Genomic DNA, 17326 nt, shown 5'->3' on the forward strand with positions numbered 1-17326 from the left:
TCTCCCCGCACAACAAATACATCTATAAATCTAGATAAAACGTCATTTTCACAGCTGCCCGCGTGACCATGTCCCCATGTGGTGACAGTTTGTGAAGGAGGGGACAGATCATGCAGCTTTCCACTGAAGTAAAACTGAATACCAACTAATACTAAAACACGTCTCCACGTTTCCACAGCCTTTAAATAGTAAATATAGTAAAAATAGGGAGATAAATAGTAGAAGATAAGGAGATAAATTAGAAATATGGAGGTAAATGTTTTATTTTTTTGTGATTAAGAAAATCTTCCATGAACAAAGGAGATGTCAGAGAGAATGGTGACACTTATGAAGAAATTGTCATTGGCTTTCTTTATTGTCCTGGTTACTCTGTGGATAGATGTATGTATGTGGGTATGTTGTGTTTAAAAAGAATTGATAGAAACTAATACAGAGGCTTATAAGATTGGACATCTGGAACAATTGTGATTTTTGAGTTTAAGGATTGGCATAAAAATAGTTTTTTGAAATATGGAAGTTTTCTTGATTGTTTCTGGATGGTTTCATTGGGACCGAGGTGAATAAACTTGATAATTTCTTCTCATTATTAGATATGAAATGTCAGCTTTAATTTGACTTCAATTGTCATGCCAGAATTCCTTCCCTCTAAAGTTCCCAATTTTTGCTCCCCACAGGAAGTCCCAAAAACCAATTTATCTGAGAGCATCTGGCTGCATCCACTGTGAGGTGTGGAGCTCCACAGTAGGTGGACTTTATTCATGGTTAAATTTAGGGAAAAGGGTTAGATTAGATGTTAGGTTAGTGGCATATTTAAACAAATGTTTTTAAACATTTACTTTAAATGTTTAAAAATACCATGTGTAATTTGGGTGTAATGCCAAATCATGGGAGATCAACTTATATTATTAAGTGAATTAGCTTTTATATAGTAAATAAGAATATTCCTCGATTCAAACTGTATTTGAATTATTTTAATGATTAATTTTTTTCAAATTGTCGCTGTAGTGTCATTTTGGAACGAAAAGCGCGGTCAAATGTGTGAATGAAAGGAGGCGGGACTTCATAACAGGATTGGCCGAAATTTTGAGCCAATCAGGACACTGAGCCGTTTCCTATAAGAAGAGCTCCGCGTGGTCCAGCGTTACTTTGTTTCCCGAACGAACATCGTAGAACGACAAAATGAGCGGACGAGGCAAGACCGGAAAAATTTTGTCCTAGTGGTTAAAGAAGTGTCCCCGTAATCAGAAAGTAGCACGTAGCATGAAGGTGTCACTGAGTAAAGCAACGTCCCCACACAGCTGCTACCTGGGTAACCCTAATATTTCCCTGGGTAATATGTGGACCGTTATAAGGGCAGCAACAAACAGTATAAAAGTTCACTGTACAAATAAGCAGATAAATAGTCTGAATTTAAGTTATACAACTATGTTAGTATATACATAAAATATATATTTTTAAGATCCTGACAGCGGTTGGCAGGAAGAACCTTCTGAATCTACATGCCACATCCAGCTACTGAAGGAGCTGCTCAGTGTTTTCAGGGTCTCCTGCATGGGGTGGGAGATGTTGTCTGCCATTCTACTGTCACTCACCACCTCCACTGGGTCCAGATGGCATCCTAGAGTGGACCTGGCCCTCCGGATCAGCCTGTTCAGTTTCTTCTTCAGTGGGGGTAACACAGTTGCCCATGAACCAGAAAACCCTGGTTTAGGTGATGTATTAAGGTTTAAAACAGTTACATGTTAGTGTAACGGAGTTCACAGTGGAAATTAAAAAGGGTATTAATAACGCTTTATTAGATCATGTATGAGCCCCTATAAATGCAAAACGGAAGTGCGTTTTATCTGAAAACGTGTGGGGCTCTCAAAAGAGCCTTTGTGTATTGCGGCGTTGCAGCCACGGGTTACTTGGAGCTGGTGTATTTGGTCACCGCCTTGGTTCCCTCAGACACCGCGTGTTTAGCCAGCTCGCCGGGGAGCAGCAGGCGGACGGCGGTCTGGATCTCCCTGGACGAGATGGTGGAGCGCTTGTTGTAATGCGCCAGACGAGAAGCCTCGCCAGCGATGCGCTCGAAGATGTCGTTGACGAACGAGTTCATGATGCCCATCGCCTTGGAGGAGATGCCGGTGTCGGGGTGGACCTGCTTCAGCACCTTGTACACGTAGATGGCGTAGCTCTCCTTCCTGGACTTTCTGCGCTTCTTTCCTCCCTTGGCGGCCGTCTTGGTCACGGCTTTCTTGGAGCCCTTCTTGGGCGCGGACTTGGCGGGTTCAGGCATGTTGATCGTCTCAGTTCCGACCTTGATACAACTGAAACGCTCCCCGTCACCGCCGCTCATTTTATACTTGCTGCTATGGAAACAAGCCGACAGCCCTGATTGGTGCGTTCATATTATGGAGGGAAAAGTCACGCCCATTTATCTCCGTCCATTTCCCGCTCATTTTAGACAAAGGCGGGAGTTTCTTTTACTTTAAATTTTATCTGAAATATATGAAAATCAAGCATTAATTTATTGCTTCTTCATTTATTTAATGTTGCCTGAGCTTTACAAGCAAGTCATCTTGTCCTCTATTTTACAGTAAATAATAGAAGCATATCTGCATATTCAATGTATGTCATTCTAACGTTAATTTAATTCCACATAACTTTATAAAATAATGAGTCCTTGCAAAATATCATACCTGCTTTTTCCATATATTGGTTCTAATGTAGTTTAAAATTTATACCAGCAGTTACAAAGACAATCCAGGCCCTCTGGAGACTCTTATTAAAGGGACATAATGGCAGTAAACAGTGATCTTTTCTACATACAGATCACCGATTGCTGTTTATCATTAATAATCGGGAATTTTTATGACTTTTCCCACATCAGCACAAAATCAGAAATCGCTTTTACTTGTACGTGTGTGTGGCTCTTAAAAGAGCCTTTGGGCTTTTTATTCGGTTCTCTGCTCGTTTAGCCGCCGAACCCGTACAGAGTGCGACCTTGACGTTTCAGCGCGTACACGACGTCCATGGCGGTGACGGTCTTCCTCTTGGCGTGCTCGGTGTAGGTCACAGCATCGCGGATCACGTTCTCCAGGAAAACCTTCAACACGCCACGAGTCTCCTCGTAGATCAGACCAGAAATGCGCTTCACGCCACCGCGGCGAGCGAGGCGACGGATGGCGGGTTTGGTGATTCCCTGGATGTTGTCGCGGAGAACTTTGCGGTGACGCTTGGCGCCTCCTTTCCCGAGTCCCTTTCCTCCCTTTCCTCGTCCAGACATCTTGTCAGATTGTTACAAAAACTGCAACTTGCGGAAGGAAGAGACTCGCTGGGGTTTAATGTACAAAGAGAGGACCTAAGTGAAGCCAGGTCCGTAGGGCGTGTCTCTGTCTACCCGTTTTGTAATTGGCTGCACATGAAGACACGTGACAACGTCACAGCCCCGCCTCCAGTCCGGAGCGTTTTCTTCAGTTCGATACAATGTAGATACATTGATGCTACAGTCGCTCTTACTGGTTAGTTTGTAACATTTTTAACAGGAAAGTGTGTTTCAGGACATCGTCACTTCTGATAGAATCCTTCCTCACCAAAGTTACTGTATTTACCAGAGGTTTTAATAAACTTTACTTTAAACAGATTTATTTGTATTGTTTTGTTTTTCTAATTGAACGTTGAAGGTTACATTTTGTATTAAAAAAAGGGTATTTTAAATTAAACTAACTGTGGTCTCATTCTGCATTATATAAACCATTTTTTATGTTTTAATTCCTAGACACCCATCACTATGAATGTGATTCTGAACCATGTTTTAGACTAACATACGCTGTACTGAACCTTACCAATATTTACACCAAGTCTGCAGCGGGTGATGGCCTGTACCTTCAGAGAACTGAGTAACAGTGGGACTGCTGCTCATGCCCCTCTTACAGACACAGAAATCATTCAAACTCTTTCAATTTTGCTTTACATAAATGGGTTAACATGTTAAAGGAAAATATTTAAAGTAAATTTTGTGACATTGTAACAAGAAAATATATTTAAGAAATACACTATACAAATCGAATGCAATGATGTGGAGGTGCCAACTTCTAATATTTTATTCAGAATAGAACATAAACAACAGTTTAAACTGAGAAAATGTATCATTTTAAGGGAAAAATATGTTGATTCAAAATTTCATGGTATCAACAAATCCCCAAAAAGTTGGGACAAGGCCATTTTCACCACTGTGTGGCATCTCCCCTTCTTCTTACAACACTCAACAGACATCTGGGGACCAAGGAGACCAGTTTCTCAAGTTTAGAAATAGGAATGCTCTCCCATTCTTGTCTAATACAGGCCTCTAACTGTTCAATCGTCTTGGGCCTTCTTTGTCGCACCTTCCTCCTTATGATGCGCCAAATGAAGATCTGGACTGCAGACCGGACACTTCAGTACTAACACTTACACAGTGCGTACACATTGCACAAACAATACAAACATGTATAAATACATTATAATTTTTCTTCGTCTAGCACCTAACAATCTCTGAGCATGCTCTTCACTGACAAGTCTGAGCCTTATCAGGGCTCTTAGTTTGTAAACTCAATATTCTGTAGAAATCGAACAAGAATTGCTGGTGTCTTCCTCTTGAAAATGTCGCTTTGGATAAAAGCGTCTGCTAAATAAAGTAAAGTAAAGTAAAGTACCCGGAACCTTCTCCTACGCAGCTATGATGTTGTGATTGATGTAGAATGTGGTCTGGCATTATCTTGTTGAAAAATGCAGGGTCTTCCCTGAAAGAGATGACGTCTGGATGGAAGCATCTGTTGTTCTAGAACCTGAATATATTTCTCTGCATTGATGGTGCCTTTCCAGACATTCAAGCTGCCCATGTCACACGCACTCATGCAACCCCATACCATCAGAGATGCAGGCTTCTGAACTGAGCATTGATAACAACTTGGGTTGTCCTTGTCCTCTTTGGTCTGGATGACATGACGTCCCAGATTTCCAAAAGGAACTTCAAATCGTGACTCGTCTGACCACAGAACAGTCTTCCATTTTGCCACACTCTATATCAAATGATCCCTGGCCCAGTGAAAACGCCTGAGCTTGTGGATCTTGCTTAGAAATGGCTTCTTCTTTCCACTGTAGAGATTCAGCTGGCAATGGCGGATGGCACGGTGGATTGTGTTCACTGACAATGGTTTCTGGAAGTATTCCTGAGCCCATTCTGTGATTTCTTTTACAGTAGCATTCCTGGTTATGGTGTAGTGTCGTTTAAGGGCCCGGAGATCATGTATGGTTTTACGGCCTTGACCCTTACGCACAGAGATTGCTCCAGATTCTCTGAATCTTCGGATGATGTTATGCACAGTTGATGATGATAGATGCAAAGTCTTTGCAATTTTTCGCTGGGTAACACCTTTTTGATATTGCTCAACTATCTTTCTGCGCAACATTGTGGGAATTGGTGATCCTCTACCCATCTTGGCTTCTGAGAGACACTGCCACTCTGAGAAGCTCTTTTTATACCCAATCATGTTGCCAATTGACCTAATTAGTGTTAATTGGTCTTCCAGATCTTCGTTATGCTCAAATTTACATTTTCCAGCCTCTTATTGCTACTTGTTCCAACTTTTTGGGGGATTTGTTGACACCGTGAATCAACTTATTTTTCCTTTAAAATGACACATTTACTCAGATTAAACATTTGATCTGTCATCTACTATTAAAAATAAAATATTGACATTTGCCATCTCCACATCATTGCATTCAGTTTTTATTCACAATTTGTTTTTTGGAATCCGGTTTGTACTTAAAAGTAAAAAAAATGTTTAACACTTAATAATTTAAATAATTTGTTTTGTTGTTATTTGCATATCGCCCCTTTAGGTCCACACCATCTCACTCGTCCTGCACACTTGCATTTACATTTACAGCATTTATCAGATGCCCTTATCCAGTAGTTACAGGGACAGTCCCCCTGGAGCAACTTAGGTCTAAGTCTCCTGTTCAGGGACACAATGGTAGTAAGTGAGATTTGAACCTGGGTCTTCTGGTTCATAGGTGAGTGCGTTACCCACTACTACCACCCCACTTATTTTGATATTCATTTGTTGAGGCACCATACAATGTCAATGATCCCAGAGAACATGTGTATTAGTCATTGTCATTGTGATACATTGCAGCACAGCACATGATGCACACAATTAATGTGTCCTCTGCTTTTAACCATCACCCTTGGTGAGCAGTGGGCAGGCGCCCGGGGAGCAGTATGTGGAGACGGTGCTTTGCTCATGTCACCTTGGCAGATTGGGATTTGAACTGGAAACCTTCTGATTACAGGGCCACTTCTTTAAGCACTAGGTCACCACTGCCCATAAAAAAATTTAAATAGTAACGTGACTGGACATTAAAGTAGGAAGAAAAAATAAATAAAAGAACTACAACATCAAGTGTGAATTTGTTTTAAAGATTTTAGAAAGATTTTAAAAAGAGCCTGTGGGTCTTTGCATTGTCACCATAACATGCACCAACACCGACACCCAGCCACCAAGGGTGGGTCCTGATAGCCTCATACAGTCCTGGCCTCTAGTTTTGAGAATGATACAAATACTGGTTTTCACGTTTGCTGCTTTAGTGTTTTTAGATCATTTGTCAGTCGTTTCTGTGGTGTATTGAAGTATAATTTCAAGCATTTTATAAGTTGCAAAGGCATTTATTGACAATTACATCAAGTTTATGCAAAGTGTTACTATTGCAGTGTTGGCCCTTTTTGTTTAAGACCTCTGCATTCCTTCATAATCAGTGCTTGGAGTTTGTCAGAATTTGTGTTTTTTTTTACCACAAGTTCTCAATTGAATTAAATTCCGGAGAGTGGACCCAAAATGGACCCAAATTTTCAATATTTTGTTCCCCAAGCCACTTAGTTCTCACTTTGGACTTATGGCACGGTGCTCTGTCATGCTGGAAAAGGCATTGATCTTCACCAAACTATTCTTGGATGGTTGGGAGAAGTTGCTGTCGGAGGATGTTTTGGTACCATTCTTTTATCATGGCTCTGTTCTTAGTCAAAACGGTGAGTGACTCCACTCCCATGAATGAGAAACAGCCCCACACATGAATGATCTCAGGATGCTTAGCTGTTGGCATGAGACTGGACTGATGGTGGCTCTCACCTCTTTTCCTCCGGACAATCATTTATCCAGACACCCCAAACAAGCTTTTCATTAAAAAAAAGACCAATCCTTGTACTTTCTGCAGAATATCAGTCTGTCATTGATGTTATTCTTGGAGAGAAGTAGCTTCTTTGCCATCCTCCAAAAGTTTTCGCCTCACTGTGGGTGCAGATGCACTCACACCTGTCAGCTGCCATTCCTGAGCAAGCTGGTGGCACCCAAATCCCGCAGGTGAATCATCTTTTGGAGATGGTCCTGGGCTTAGTGGACTTTTTTGGGCACCCTGGAGTGACCTTCTCTCCTTAAAGTTTTTGATGATCTAATAAATAGTTAATTTACTTTACAGAGCCCAGATAAGGCCTAACTTGTCAGCAATGAGCAAAATAGTTGATTTAAGTTCAATCTTAGTAGCAGCAAAAATCTTTGCCCGTGAAGGCCTTTTTATGCAACACAATGATGACAGCATCAAGGATTTGAACTCCGAGCGGCTACCGGGAGCCAGTGGAGAGAGGTGAGAAGAGGCGTGACATGGCTGTGTTTTGGCTGATTGAAGATGAGACGGGCTGCCACATTTTGGACCATCTGGAGTGGTTTTATGGTGACTTAACAAATATGCATTTTTTAAAGCTTTAAACTATATTTAATTATTTCACCAAAAAATAAATGTCTTTGTAGCTGCTGAAAAGCAGATGATCTGAAGCTGTGTTTTATTTGGTAGCTTTGTAGACACGCCTACTTTTATGATCATGCAGCTAATTGTTAGAAATGTTATTTGTGTTTATTGGACCATTTTAACCGTCCTTCATACTCGCTTGTTTGAGCTACTGTATGTTGTTAGAAGTTTAAACATTGTTCCTTAATGTAGGTATAGAGGAGCACAAATTATTTGACTCCTCCCCCTTTCTTTTCTGTGATAGGGGGTCTGTAATAGGGCAGAGGGCTCAAAATGGCGTCTATTTGGGACAAGAGAGAAGTGTGGTGTGAAGCGAGAAGGAAGTGGTGTGAAGTGAAGGAATGTGACCAGAAGACAAGAAAAGAACATAGACATGTGTGTTTGTCTGTTTATATACATTTTTTTGTAATAAATGGTTAACCATAAGTGCAATTGCGTCGTTTGGAGTTTCTGCTCCCTTTTCTCATTCGTTATGTCCCTGACCCTAGAACAGGGATAACACAATGTTATAAAGCCTCCTATATATTTTAAATAATTCTTATATATTCAATTAAATCATGACTAGGAAAAGCCTGAAATCTGGTTGGCATTATCATTCTTAATTAAGTTGGCCTAATTTAATTTTTAACCTACAACGATACATCAATTAAACAATGATTTCATTTATCCTGTAAATTATATTTGACTTTGAGGAACGCATGAGTGAAATATAACAATTTAAATTTTGAAAAAATAACAATAGCCATAATCATGTCTGTAATAATGTAACTATATATATTTAAAATTAATACAGTCTGTAATTTTACAATTAGATAAGTCAATAACGAAAGCTAATTAATCATATATGACCCATAAGTAACATCACCTGAAATCCTGGCTGATTAAAATAATTTAAAACTATATATAATGTAATTAATTCTATTAAACATCTTGATTTTTTTGATGCAACGTGGGTCCGCACTGATAGGAAAGTGCAATGCATTCAGAGAGATGCATTCAGACAAGATAATGCATTCAGACAAGATAAGTAACCACTCTGAATCTGCACAAAGCCCATGTTGCTCTGCATCAGCATATAAAAGCTCACAGAGATGCATGTGAGACAACATGTTGCACATCAGCACCAGTGTGCTCTCCACACTCCGGATCATGATCATCAGTGCTAGCAGACTGTTTCTATCGGAACTATCTGTGACTGGTACGCCATACAGGAAATTCTTCTCACCACACTCTCAAATTTAGGAATTACAGGAACTGTACTATCACCTCCCCAGTTATGCTTCCTTGCAAACTGTGGATCCGTTTCTTAGTAGGAGGCAGTGGTGGCCTAGCGGTCTGTAATCAGAAGGTTGCCGGTTCGAAGGTTGCCGGTTCGAATCCAACTGCTCACCCAGGGTGATGGGTTAAATGCAGAGGACTGTGTGCACTGTGTGCTGTGTATCACATGTGACAATCACTTCACTTTAGTGTTAAGCAGGTTTAGCTAAAATCCTAGCACAGGGTTTTTAGTGAGCCATTCAGCTATTGCCCGCTTTGTTGCAACTTGGTGTAACCGACAGGATCTGCTATTTCCTGTTTTTTCCACTGATTACCCACATCCACCATAAGTCTTAACTTATATTATTAGGCCCAGCTGCCACCATGCTGGTCTTCATTGGTATGTTTAATATGGAAGAGCCTGTAGAAGTTAAATGGCTGGGAACGAAACTCAGCCCAGATTGACTTGCATTCAAGTTGCTGAGTACGTATCAGTATGCTGGCACAGAAATAAAGTGAAAGTGAAGTGATTGTCATTGTGAGACACATAACAAAATCACCCTTGTTGAACCGTGGGCAGCCATGCAAGGCGCCCAGGGAGCAGTGTGTGGGGACAGTGCTTTGCTCAGTGGCTGTCATGTCCGCAAGCTGAAGGAAGCGCAGAAATAAGACATACTGGGAACAATAATTTATTAACAATAACACAAATGAAAATGGCACGAGAGCAAAAAAAACAAAAGAAACAGGCAGGCTTGTGGCGATTGACAGGATCTGAAAAACATACAAGATGTAGGTTACAGATTCCTCTGCATTCCAGTTTTATGGCGTCACGATCCACTAAGCCCAAATGGTGCAAGGTGAAAGGGATCGGAACTCCCAAATCAGTGCATGGGCAGCTGTTGTGACAGCCTCATGGCCCAGGGGCATCACAGTGGCACCTAATAGATCTGAAGTAACATTGACGGTAGCTTAGCATTTTAGTGGATTTTACACTAATGTTAAAAGTTGGTAAATGACTAAATGTTTCAAAGGTTTTAAAATATTGTACACTTTTGGTAAACTTGCCAATTTTTCATTTTTTTTGCCTTTTGCCACTGAAGGATTTCATTGTTCATGGATTTGTATTATGTACACTTACTGTACACGGCCTCCACTCCATTTCACCTGCAGCAGCATCCTGACAGTTGAAGCTGAACGGATCCAAGTATTCATGGGGGTTGCACCAAATTCTGACCCAGCTCAAACCAAGACACCAGGTGATGTAATCTTCTATTGTCCAATTCTATTGCATGTTCAAACTGTAGCCTCAATTTCCTGTTCAAGTAAATTGGTGATCAAATGCACTTTATAATTTTCATTGTCAACACTGTTACATGCGGCTTTCGGTAATACCTGAATACATTGCAATTATTACAGAGAGAACATGCGACTTACATAAAGTGAAAGTGATTGTCATTGAGATACACAGCACACAACGAAATAATTTACCAGACGTCCTTATCCAGAGCGATTAAATCAAGTTAGTCCCCCTGGAGATCAGCATTAACAGTAATGTTTGGTATCAATGACGTCATAACTAATTTACTATCATCTTCTCACCACTGGCACTACTATAAAAATATACATTATAAAGGCATAACTGCTGAACAAGTATAAATAATAAAAACGAGCGCCTGAACTTGAATGTGCAGAAATATTCGCTTTTACCGAAATATGAAATTGGCTCTTAAAAGAGCCTTTTTTTGTTGGTTGTCGCGCTGGTGACGTTAAGCGCGCTCTCCGCGGATGCGGCGGGCCAGCTGGATGTCCTTGGGCATGATGGTCACCCTCTTGGCGTGGATGGCGCACAGGTTGGTGTCCTCGAACAGGCCGACCAGATACGCCTCGCTGGCCTCCTGGAGAGCCATGACCGCCGAGCTCTGGAAGCGCAGGTCGGTCTTGAAGTCCTGAGCGATTTCTCTCACCAGGCGCTGGAAGGGCAGCTTGCGGATCAGCAGCTCAGTCGATTTCTGGTAGCGGCGGATCTCCCTCAGGGCGACAGTTCCAGGCCTGTAGCGGTGGGGCTTCTTCACGCCGCCGGTGGCCGGAGCGCTTTTACGCGCGGCCTTTGTGGCGAGCTGCTTCCTGGGAGCTTTTCCTCCGGTGGACTTGCGAGCGGTCTGCTTGGTTCTGGCCATGACGTCAGCACTGTTCCCTCACTCAACCAGGAAAGAATGAGTTCGTTCAGCGCGACATGCCGCTTTATACCCGATCCGCCCGAGCCCGAGAAATGGGCGGAGCCACGACCGCCCCACCTCCATTCTTACTGCTTGACTTACAGGCTAATTAACATGAATAATTATTAGTTTACTCTTCATAACACCTACATAATTATGAATGTGGTGAAGGTAAAACTTATTTATGCTCAATTCATGTACATTACATTTACTGTATTTATCCGAAGCCCTTATCCAGTAGTTACAGGGACTAAGTAGTAAGACAGTAGTAAGACTCAGGGACACAATGGTAGTAAGTGGGATTTGAACCTGGGCCTTCTGGTTCAGACGCGATTGTGTTACCCACTGGGCTACTAGCACGGTCAATTCCAGATTAATTGCTAGTGAGAAACCACTGAAAACCTTATTCCTAAAGGAAGGTATTTTACGGCTCTGTAATTATTTCAACATATGCAAGTGAAATAGTTTATTATAATAACGGGCACTCCGCTTTTACTACGGAGTGTCCGTATCTTCTGACGAGGACTTTGTATGCAAATCAGCAGAATGTCGCAAGTGCTTGTGGGACAACTTGTGCGGCTGCATTTTGACTTTTTGAAGCCAGGATGGTTTTATAGTAAATAAAAAGCTAGAAACTAAAAAGGCAGAAGTTGCTCTGGAAGAGCGGGTCTTCGCCTTAGCGCGCGCTTTACCGCCGGTCTTGCCTCGTCCGCTCATCTTGTCGTTCTACGATGTTCGTTCAGGAAACAAAGTAACGCTGAACCACGCGGAGCTCCTCTTATAGGAAACGGCTCAGTGTCCTGATTGGCTCAAAATTTCGGCCAATCCTGTTATGAAGTCCCGCCTCCTTTCATTCACACATTTGACCGCGCTTTTCGTTCCAAAATGACGCTACAGCGACAATTTGAAAAAATGTAATCATTAAAATAATTCAAATACAGTTTGAATCGAGGAATATTCTTATTTACTATTTGACTTATAGTATTAAGTTGATCTCCCATGAGTTGGCATTACACCCAAATTACACATGGTATTTTTAAACATTTAAAGTATGAAGCTGACATTTCATATCTAATAATGAGAAGAAATTATCAAGTTTATTCACCTCGGTCCCAATGAAGCATCCAGAAACAATCAAGAAAACTTCCATATTTCAAAAAACTATTTTTATGCCAATCCTTAAACTCAAAATTCACTCAAACATCACAATTGTTCCAGATGTCCAATCTTATAAGCCTCTGTATTAGTTTCTATCAATTCTTTTTAAACACAACATACCCACATACATACATCTATCCACAGAGTAACCAGGACATTAAAGAAAGCCAATGACAATTTCTTCATAAGTGTCACCATTCTCTCTGACATCTCTTTTGTTCATGGAAGATTTTCTTAATCACAAAAAAATAAAACATTTACCTCCATATTTCTAATTTATCTTCTTATTTACTATATTTACTATTTAAAGGCTGTGGAAACTCTCCTTCCGCGTGAAAATAAGACATGAGACGTGTTTTAGTATTAGTTGGTATTCAGTTTTACTTCAGTGGAAAGCTGCATGATCTGTCCCCTCCTTCACAAACTCACCACGCGCGGGCAGCTGTGAAAATGACGTTTTATCTAGATTTATAGACGTTTTTTATAGACGTAAATGACGTTTTATCTAGATTTATAGATGTATTTGTTGTGCGGGGAGAATAAAGCTTCACATCTTTTCATGTGTGGGGGGTCGAACAGACACGCATTTTCTGGAAATCAGTGTGTGGCTCTTAAAAGAGCCTTTTTGAGTAAAAAAGCAGCAGGAATTTACTTCTTCTTGGCCGCCGCCTTCTTCGGTTTGCTGCTTCTGGGTTTGGCCGCTTTGGGCTTGGCGACCTTCGCCTTTTTGGGGCTCTTGGCCGCTTTCTTGGCTGCGGCGGGCTTCTTGGCTGCTTTCTTGGGACTCTTGGTCGCCGCCTTCTTGGCTGCTGCCGGCTTCTTGGCTGCTTTCTTGGGACTCTTGGTCGCCGCCTTCTTGGCTGCTGCCGCGGGCTTCTTGACTTTCTTGGGCGACTTCTTGGCGGCGGGCTTCTTCGCCGCGACCTTCTTGGGCGACTTCTTGGCCGCGGCGGGCTTCTTCGCGGCCGCCTTCTTCGCCTTAGGAGCCGCCTTCTTGGCGGCGGGCTTCTTCTTGGGCTCCGCCTGGTTCTTGTTCAGCTTGAAGGAGCCCGAGGCGCCGGTGCCCTTGGTCTGCACCAGAGTCCCCTTGGTGACCAGGTTCTTGATGGCCACCTTGACCCGGGAGTTGTTCTTCTCCACGTCGTAGCCGCCGGCAGCCAGCGCCTTCTTCAGGGCGGCCAGAGACACTCCGCTCCGCTCCTTGGAAGCGGACACGGCTTTGACGATCAGCTCGACGGCGCCGGGTCCCGCCTTCTTGGGCTTCTTGGCCGCGGCCTTCTTCTTGGGCGACTTTGGCGGCGCCGCGGCCGCTGGAGCTGGAGCTTCTTCTGCCATGTGGAGAGGTTCGGAGACGCGGGAACAATGACGCAGCGCGCGGGGAGCTGCGCTCTTCAACGCGCCGTGAGAACCGTGTAGAAGCAGCTTCCGCCAGTGGAGCCTCCGCTGTGTTTCCTCCTCTCCGCATATCGGGCAAAAAGCGCGTCGCCGCCCGAGCGCCGAGTCACGGAACGTTGTGGGCAGGAAGCCGGGATCTTCATCCTTCAGCTGGATGGCGCGGTGCGCGGCGGAGAGCGGATTTTATCCCGCAGGAAAGCCGCAGAACACGTAGTTCCGCCCGGAGAGACGGAAGGACGGGCGGCGCTCCTTCATTTTGCCCTTTAAATGTGTTGGAATGAAGATGTCGGCCGCGGACTGTGGACGGGCTGTTGTCACTGGTCCTCGGCCACCGACCGCTGGTCAGCTGAGTTGAAGGAGAGCGCGGGGACCGAGGAAGAGGAGCTGCGGTGATGCTGTGAAGCACAGAAGAAGGTGTCACATCCTGACATGTCATCAGAGCTTCATACTTCGGCTGATCAATGCTGATAAACACAATACTCGAATATATAATATGTGTGTGTTCCTGTCACCTGCTACCTACTCACTTTCCCACAATTCCTGGTCTGTGGCCTGACATGAACATCCAGGGTATTCCAGTGCTGTCTGGAGGAGGATGGGTTCCCCTGCTGAGCCTTGGCTCTTTATTTTGCACAGTGTTTAATGCCAACACAATTTGAAACATTTAGTGTGCAGCCTATTCTTTCAATAAATATTTAAATGAAAAAAATCATAAGTTTTTATAAACATGTTTGTCAGGTTGAGTCTGAACAATCAGAGTAAGTTTAAAAAAGTGAAGTTGACCTTATTGTCATTTCAACTCTATATGTGTTATACAGTACATAGTGAAACAAAAGAATGTTTCTCTGGAACCTGGTGCTACATGTAACATTTGAACAATTAGTCAAAGTTACATACTGAAAAAATAGCGCAAAACTTTCATGTGTAATAAATGTGCAAAGTAAAATGGTGCAAATATTGCTGTGGAAAATGGAACGTTGCATTAATAGTTAATCTGACAGACAGATAATATTATTTGATTTGCAGCTATATGCTGCAATATGCCACTAACCTAACATCTAATCTAACCCTTAACCATGAATAAAGTCCACCTACTGTGGAGCTCCACACCTCACAGTGGACGCAGCCAGATGTATTCCACTTCTGACAGATAATCCTGTTTTTGGGGCAGTGGTGGCCTAGCGGTTAAGGAAGCGGCCCCGTAATCAGAAGGTTGCCGGTTCAAATCCACTGAGGTGCCACTGAGCAAAGCACTGTCCCCACACACTGCTCCCTGGGCGCCTGTCATGGCTGCCCACTGCCCACTCAGGGTGATGGGTTAAATGCGGAGGACAAATTTCAGTGTGTGCTGTGCTGCTCTGTATCTCAAGTGACAATCACTTTGCTTCAGGTGCTCTCAGATAAACTGGTTTTTGGGACTTCCTGTGGGGAGCAAAAAATTGGGAACTATAGAGGGAGGGAGTTCTGGCGTGACTGTGGCCAATTGAAATCGAATTAAAATGATTTCTATTATCTGTGTTTGTGCTTTTAACTTGGTTAACTTGGTAAGAAGTAGTAAGGAACTCAGTTTCCAACGTCTGTTCCACCAGGAATAATTAGCGAGAAAAACTTTGCAGAGACCCATTTAAATGGTCAATTTCCTCTCAGTTGTGTGCAGACAAGTATGTCTGAGCTTTGTATTGCTGTTTTGCTTTTCAAACGATTATACTGTTCATTCAGGTAAATGCAAACAAAAAAAAATGATTCAATCATTTTAACGATCACTATTGGTGATTAGTGGGCAGCTATGAGCAGTGTGTGGGGACGGCACTATGGCAGATCAGAAAAAGCAACCTCCTGATTATGGTCACTTCCTTAACCCCATAGGCAGTTTTAACAGAAATTTAGCAAAATTTTTATAATTAAACTACTTAAGTTCTTTAAAAAAGTAGGTGGAGTGGGGATTAACAGAATCTGCTTTTATTTTTGAGCATAGTGTGTGGCTCTTAAAAGAGCCTTTGTGTATTGCGGCGTTGCAGCCACGGGTTACTTGGAGCTGGTGTATTTGGTCACCGCCTTGGTTCCCTCAGACACCGCGTGTTTAGCCAGCTCGCCGGGGAGCAGCAGGCGGACGGCGGTCTGGATCTCCCTGGACGAGATGGTGGAGCGCTTGTTGTAATGCGCCAGACGAGAAGCCTCGCCAGCGATGCGCTCGAAGATGTCGTTGACGAACGAGTTCATGATGCCCATCGCCTTGGAGGAGATGCCGGTGTCGGGGTGGACCTGCTTCAGCACCTTGTACACGTAGATGGCGTAGCTCTCCTTCCTGGACTTTCTGCGCTTCTTTCCTCCCTTGGCGGCCGTCTTGGTCACGGCTTTCTTGGAGCCCTTCTTGGGCGCGGACTTGGCGGGTTCAGGCATGTTGATCGTCTCAGTTCCGACCTTGAAACAACTGAAAGGCTCCCCGTCACCGCCGCTCCTTTTATACTCGCTGCTATGGAAACAAGCCGACAGCCCTGATTGGTGCGTTCATATTATGGAGGGAAAAGTCACGCCCATTTATCTCCGTCCATTTCCCGCTCATTTTAGACAAAGGCGGAGTTTTTTTTACTTTATATTTTATCTAAAATCTATGAAAATCAAGCATTAATTTATTGCTTCTTCATTTATTTAATGTTGCCTGAGCTTTACAAGCAAGTCGTCTTGTCCTCTATTTTACAGTAAATAATAGAAGCATATCTGCATATTCAATGTATTGTTAATTTAAATCCACATAACTTTATAAAATAATAAGTCCTTGCAAAATATCATACCTGCTTTTTCCATATATTGGTTCTAATGTAGTTTAAAATTCTTCATACCAGCAGTTACAAAGACCATCCAGGTCCTCTGGAGACACTCAGGGTTTTATTTCTTATTAAGGGACATAATGGCAGTAAACGGGATGTGAACCTGTGATTACCTTACTTGACTTAGCAGACATCAGCAATTCTCGTTCGATTTCTATACATTTTGAGTTTACAAAACTAAGCCCTGATAAGGCCTAACAGAAAAAGAACAGGCTCGGAAATTAAGTGCTAGACGAAGATTTGTTTTAGTTGTTGTGTGTGCTAGATTCATCTGAAATACTTTTTGAACAAGTGGGGTTTAAACGGCTTCTTAAAGGTGGATTACAACCTTTTGGTTATTTACAAAGATCCTTACATACACTTCATAAAGTCTTTATTATTGTAGCGGAGGAGCTCGGCGACGGGGAATGAAGATACGTCAGACAGGCAATTTGCTCCAAGAAGCCTTTTATCAGCCAAAAGCTTTATAACCAAAAACAGGCACATCAACAGGTCAGCAGTTGAGATCTGAATCCAAGACGACAATACGGTCCCTGCCTGCTCTCCATAACTCCCAACGTCCATGTAATAGCCCACTAAATCACTGAATCCTCACGATGGGTAGAACCTCGTCTCGCTGCCGACACAGGCGGCCCTAAACAAGAGCTC

At 42.8% G+C, this 17326-nt stretch overlaps 3 protein-coding genes across 3 annotated transcripts; all 3 read right to left on the minus strand.

Annotated features, from left to right (window-relative positions):
* Positions 1 to 1875: 1875 nt before the first annotated feature.
* Positions 1876 to 2294, minus strand: LOC114796547 (histone H2B). Its single transcript, XM_028990799.1, has one exon. It carries the CDS (start codon positions 2276 to 2278, stop codon positions 1904 to 1906), a length of 375 nt encoding a protein of 124 aa, XP_028846632.1. The 5' UTR covers positions 2279 to 2294; the 3' UTR covers positions 1876 to 1903.
* A 10574-nt stretch (positions 2295 to 12868) lies between these two features.
* LOC114796540 (histone H1-like) lies at positions 12869 to 13798 on the minus strand. Its single transcript, XM_028990791.1, has one exon. The coding sequence runs from the start codon at positions 13788 to 13790 to the stop codon at positions 13104 to 13106; it is 687 nt and encodes a 228-aa protein (XP_028846624.1). The 5' UTR covers positions 13791 to 13798; the 3' UTR covers positions 12869 to 13103.
* Positions 13799 to 15847: 2049 nt separating this feature from the next.
* Positions 15848 to 16266, minus strand: LOC114796548 (histone H2B). Its single transcript, XM_028990801.1, has one exon. The coding sequence runs from the start codon at positions 16248 to 16250 to the stop codon at positions 15876 to 15878; it is 375 nt and encodes a 124-aa protein (XP_028846634.1). The 5' UTR covers positions 16251 to 16266; the 3' UTR covers positions 15848 to 15875.
* Positions 16267 to 17326: the final 1060 nt, after the last annotated feature.

The sequence above is a fragment of the Denticeps clupeoides genome, chromosome 9 (assembly GCF_900700375.1).
Source record: "Denticeps clupeoides chromosome 9, fDenClu1.1, whole genome shotgun sequence".
NCBI classification, from domain to species: Eukaryota; Metazoa; Chordata; class Actinopteri; order Clupeiformes; family Denticipitidae; genus Denticeps; species Denticeps clupeoides.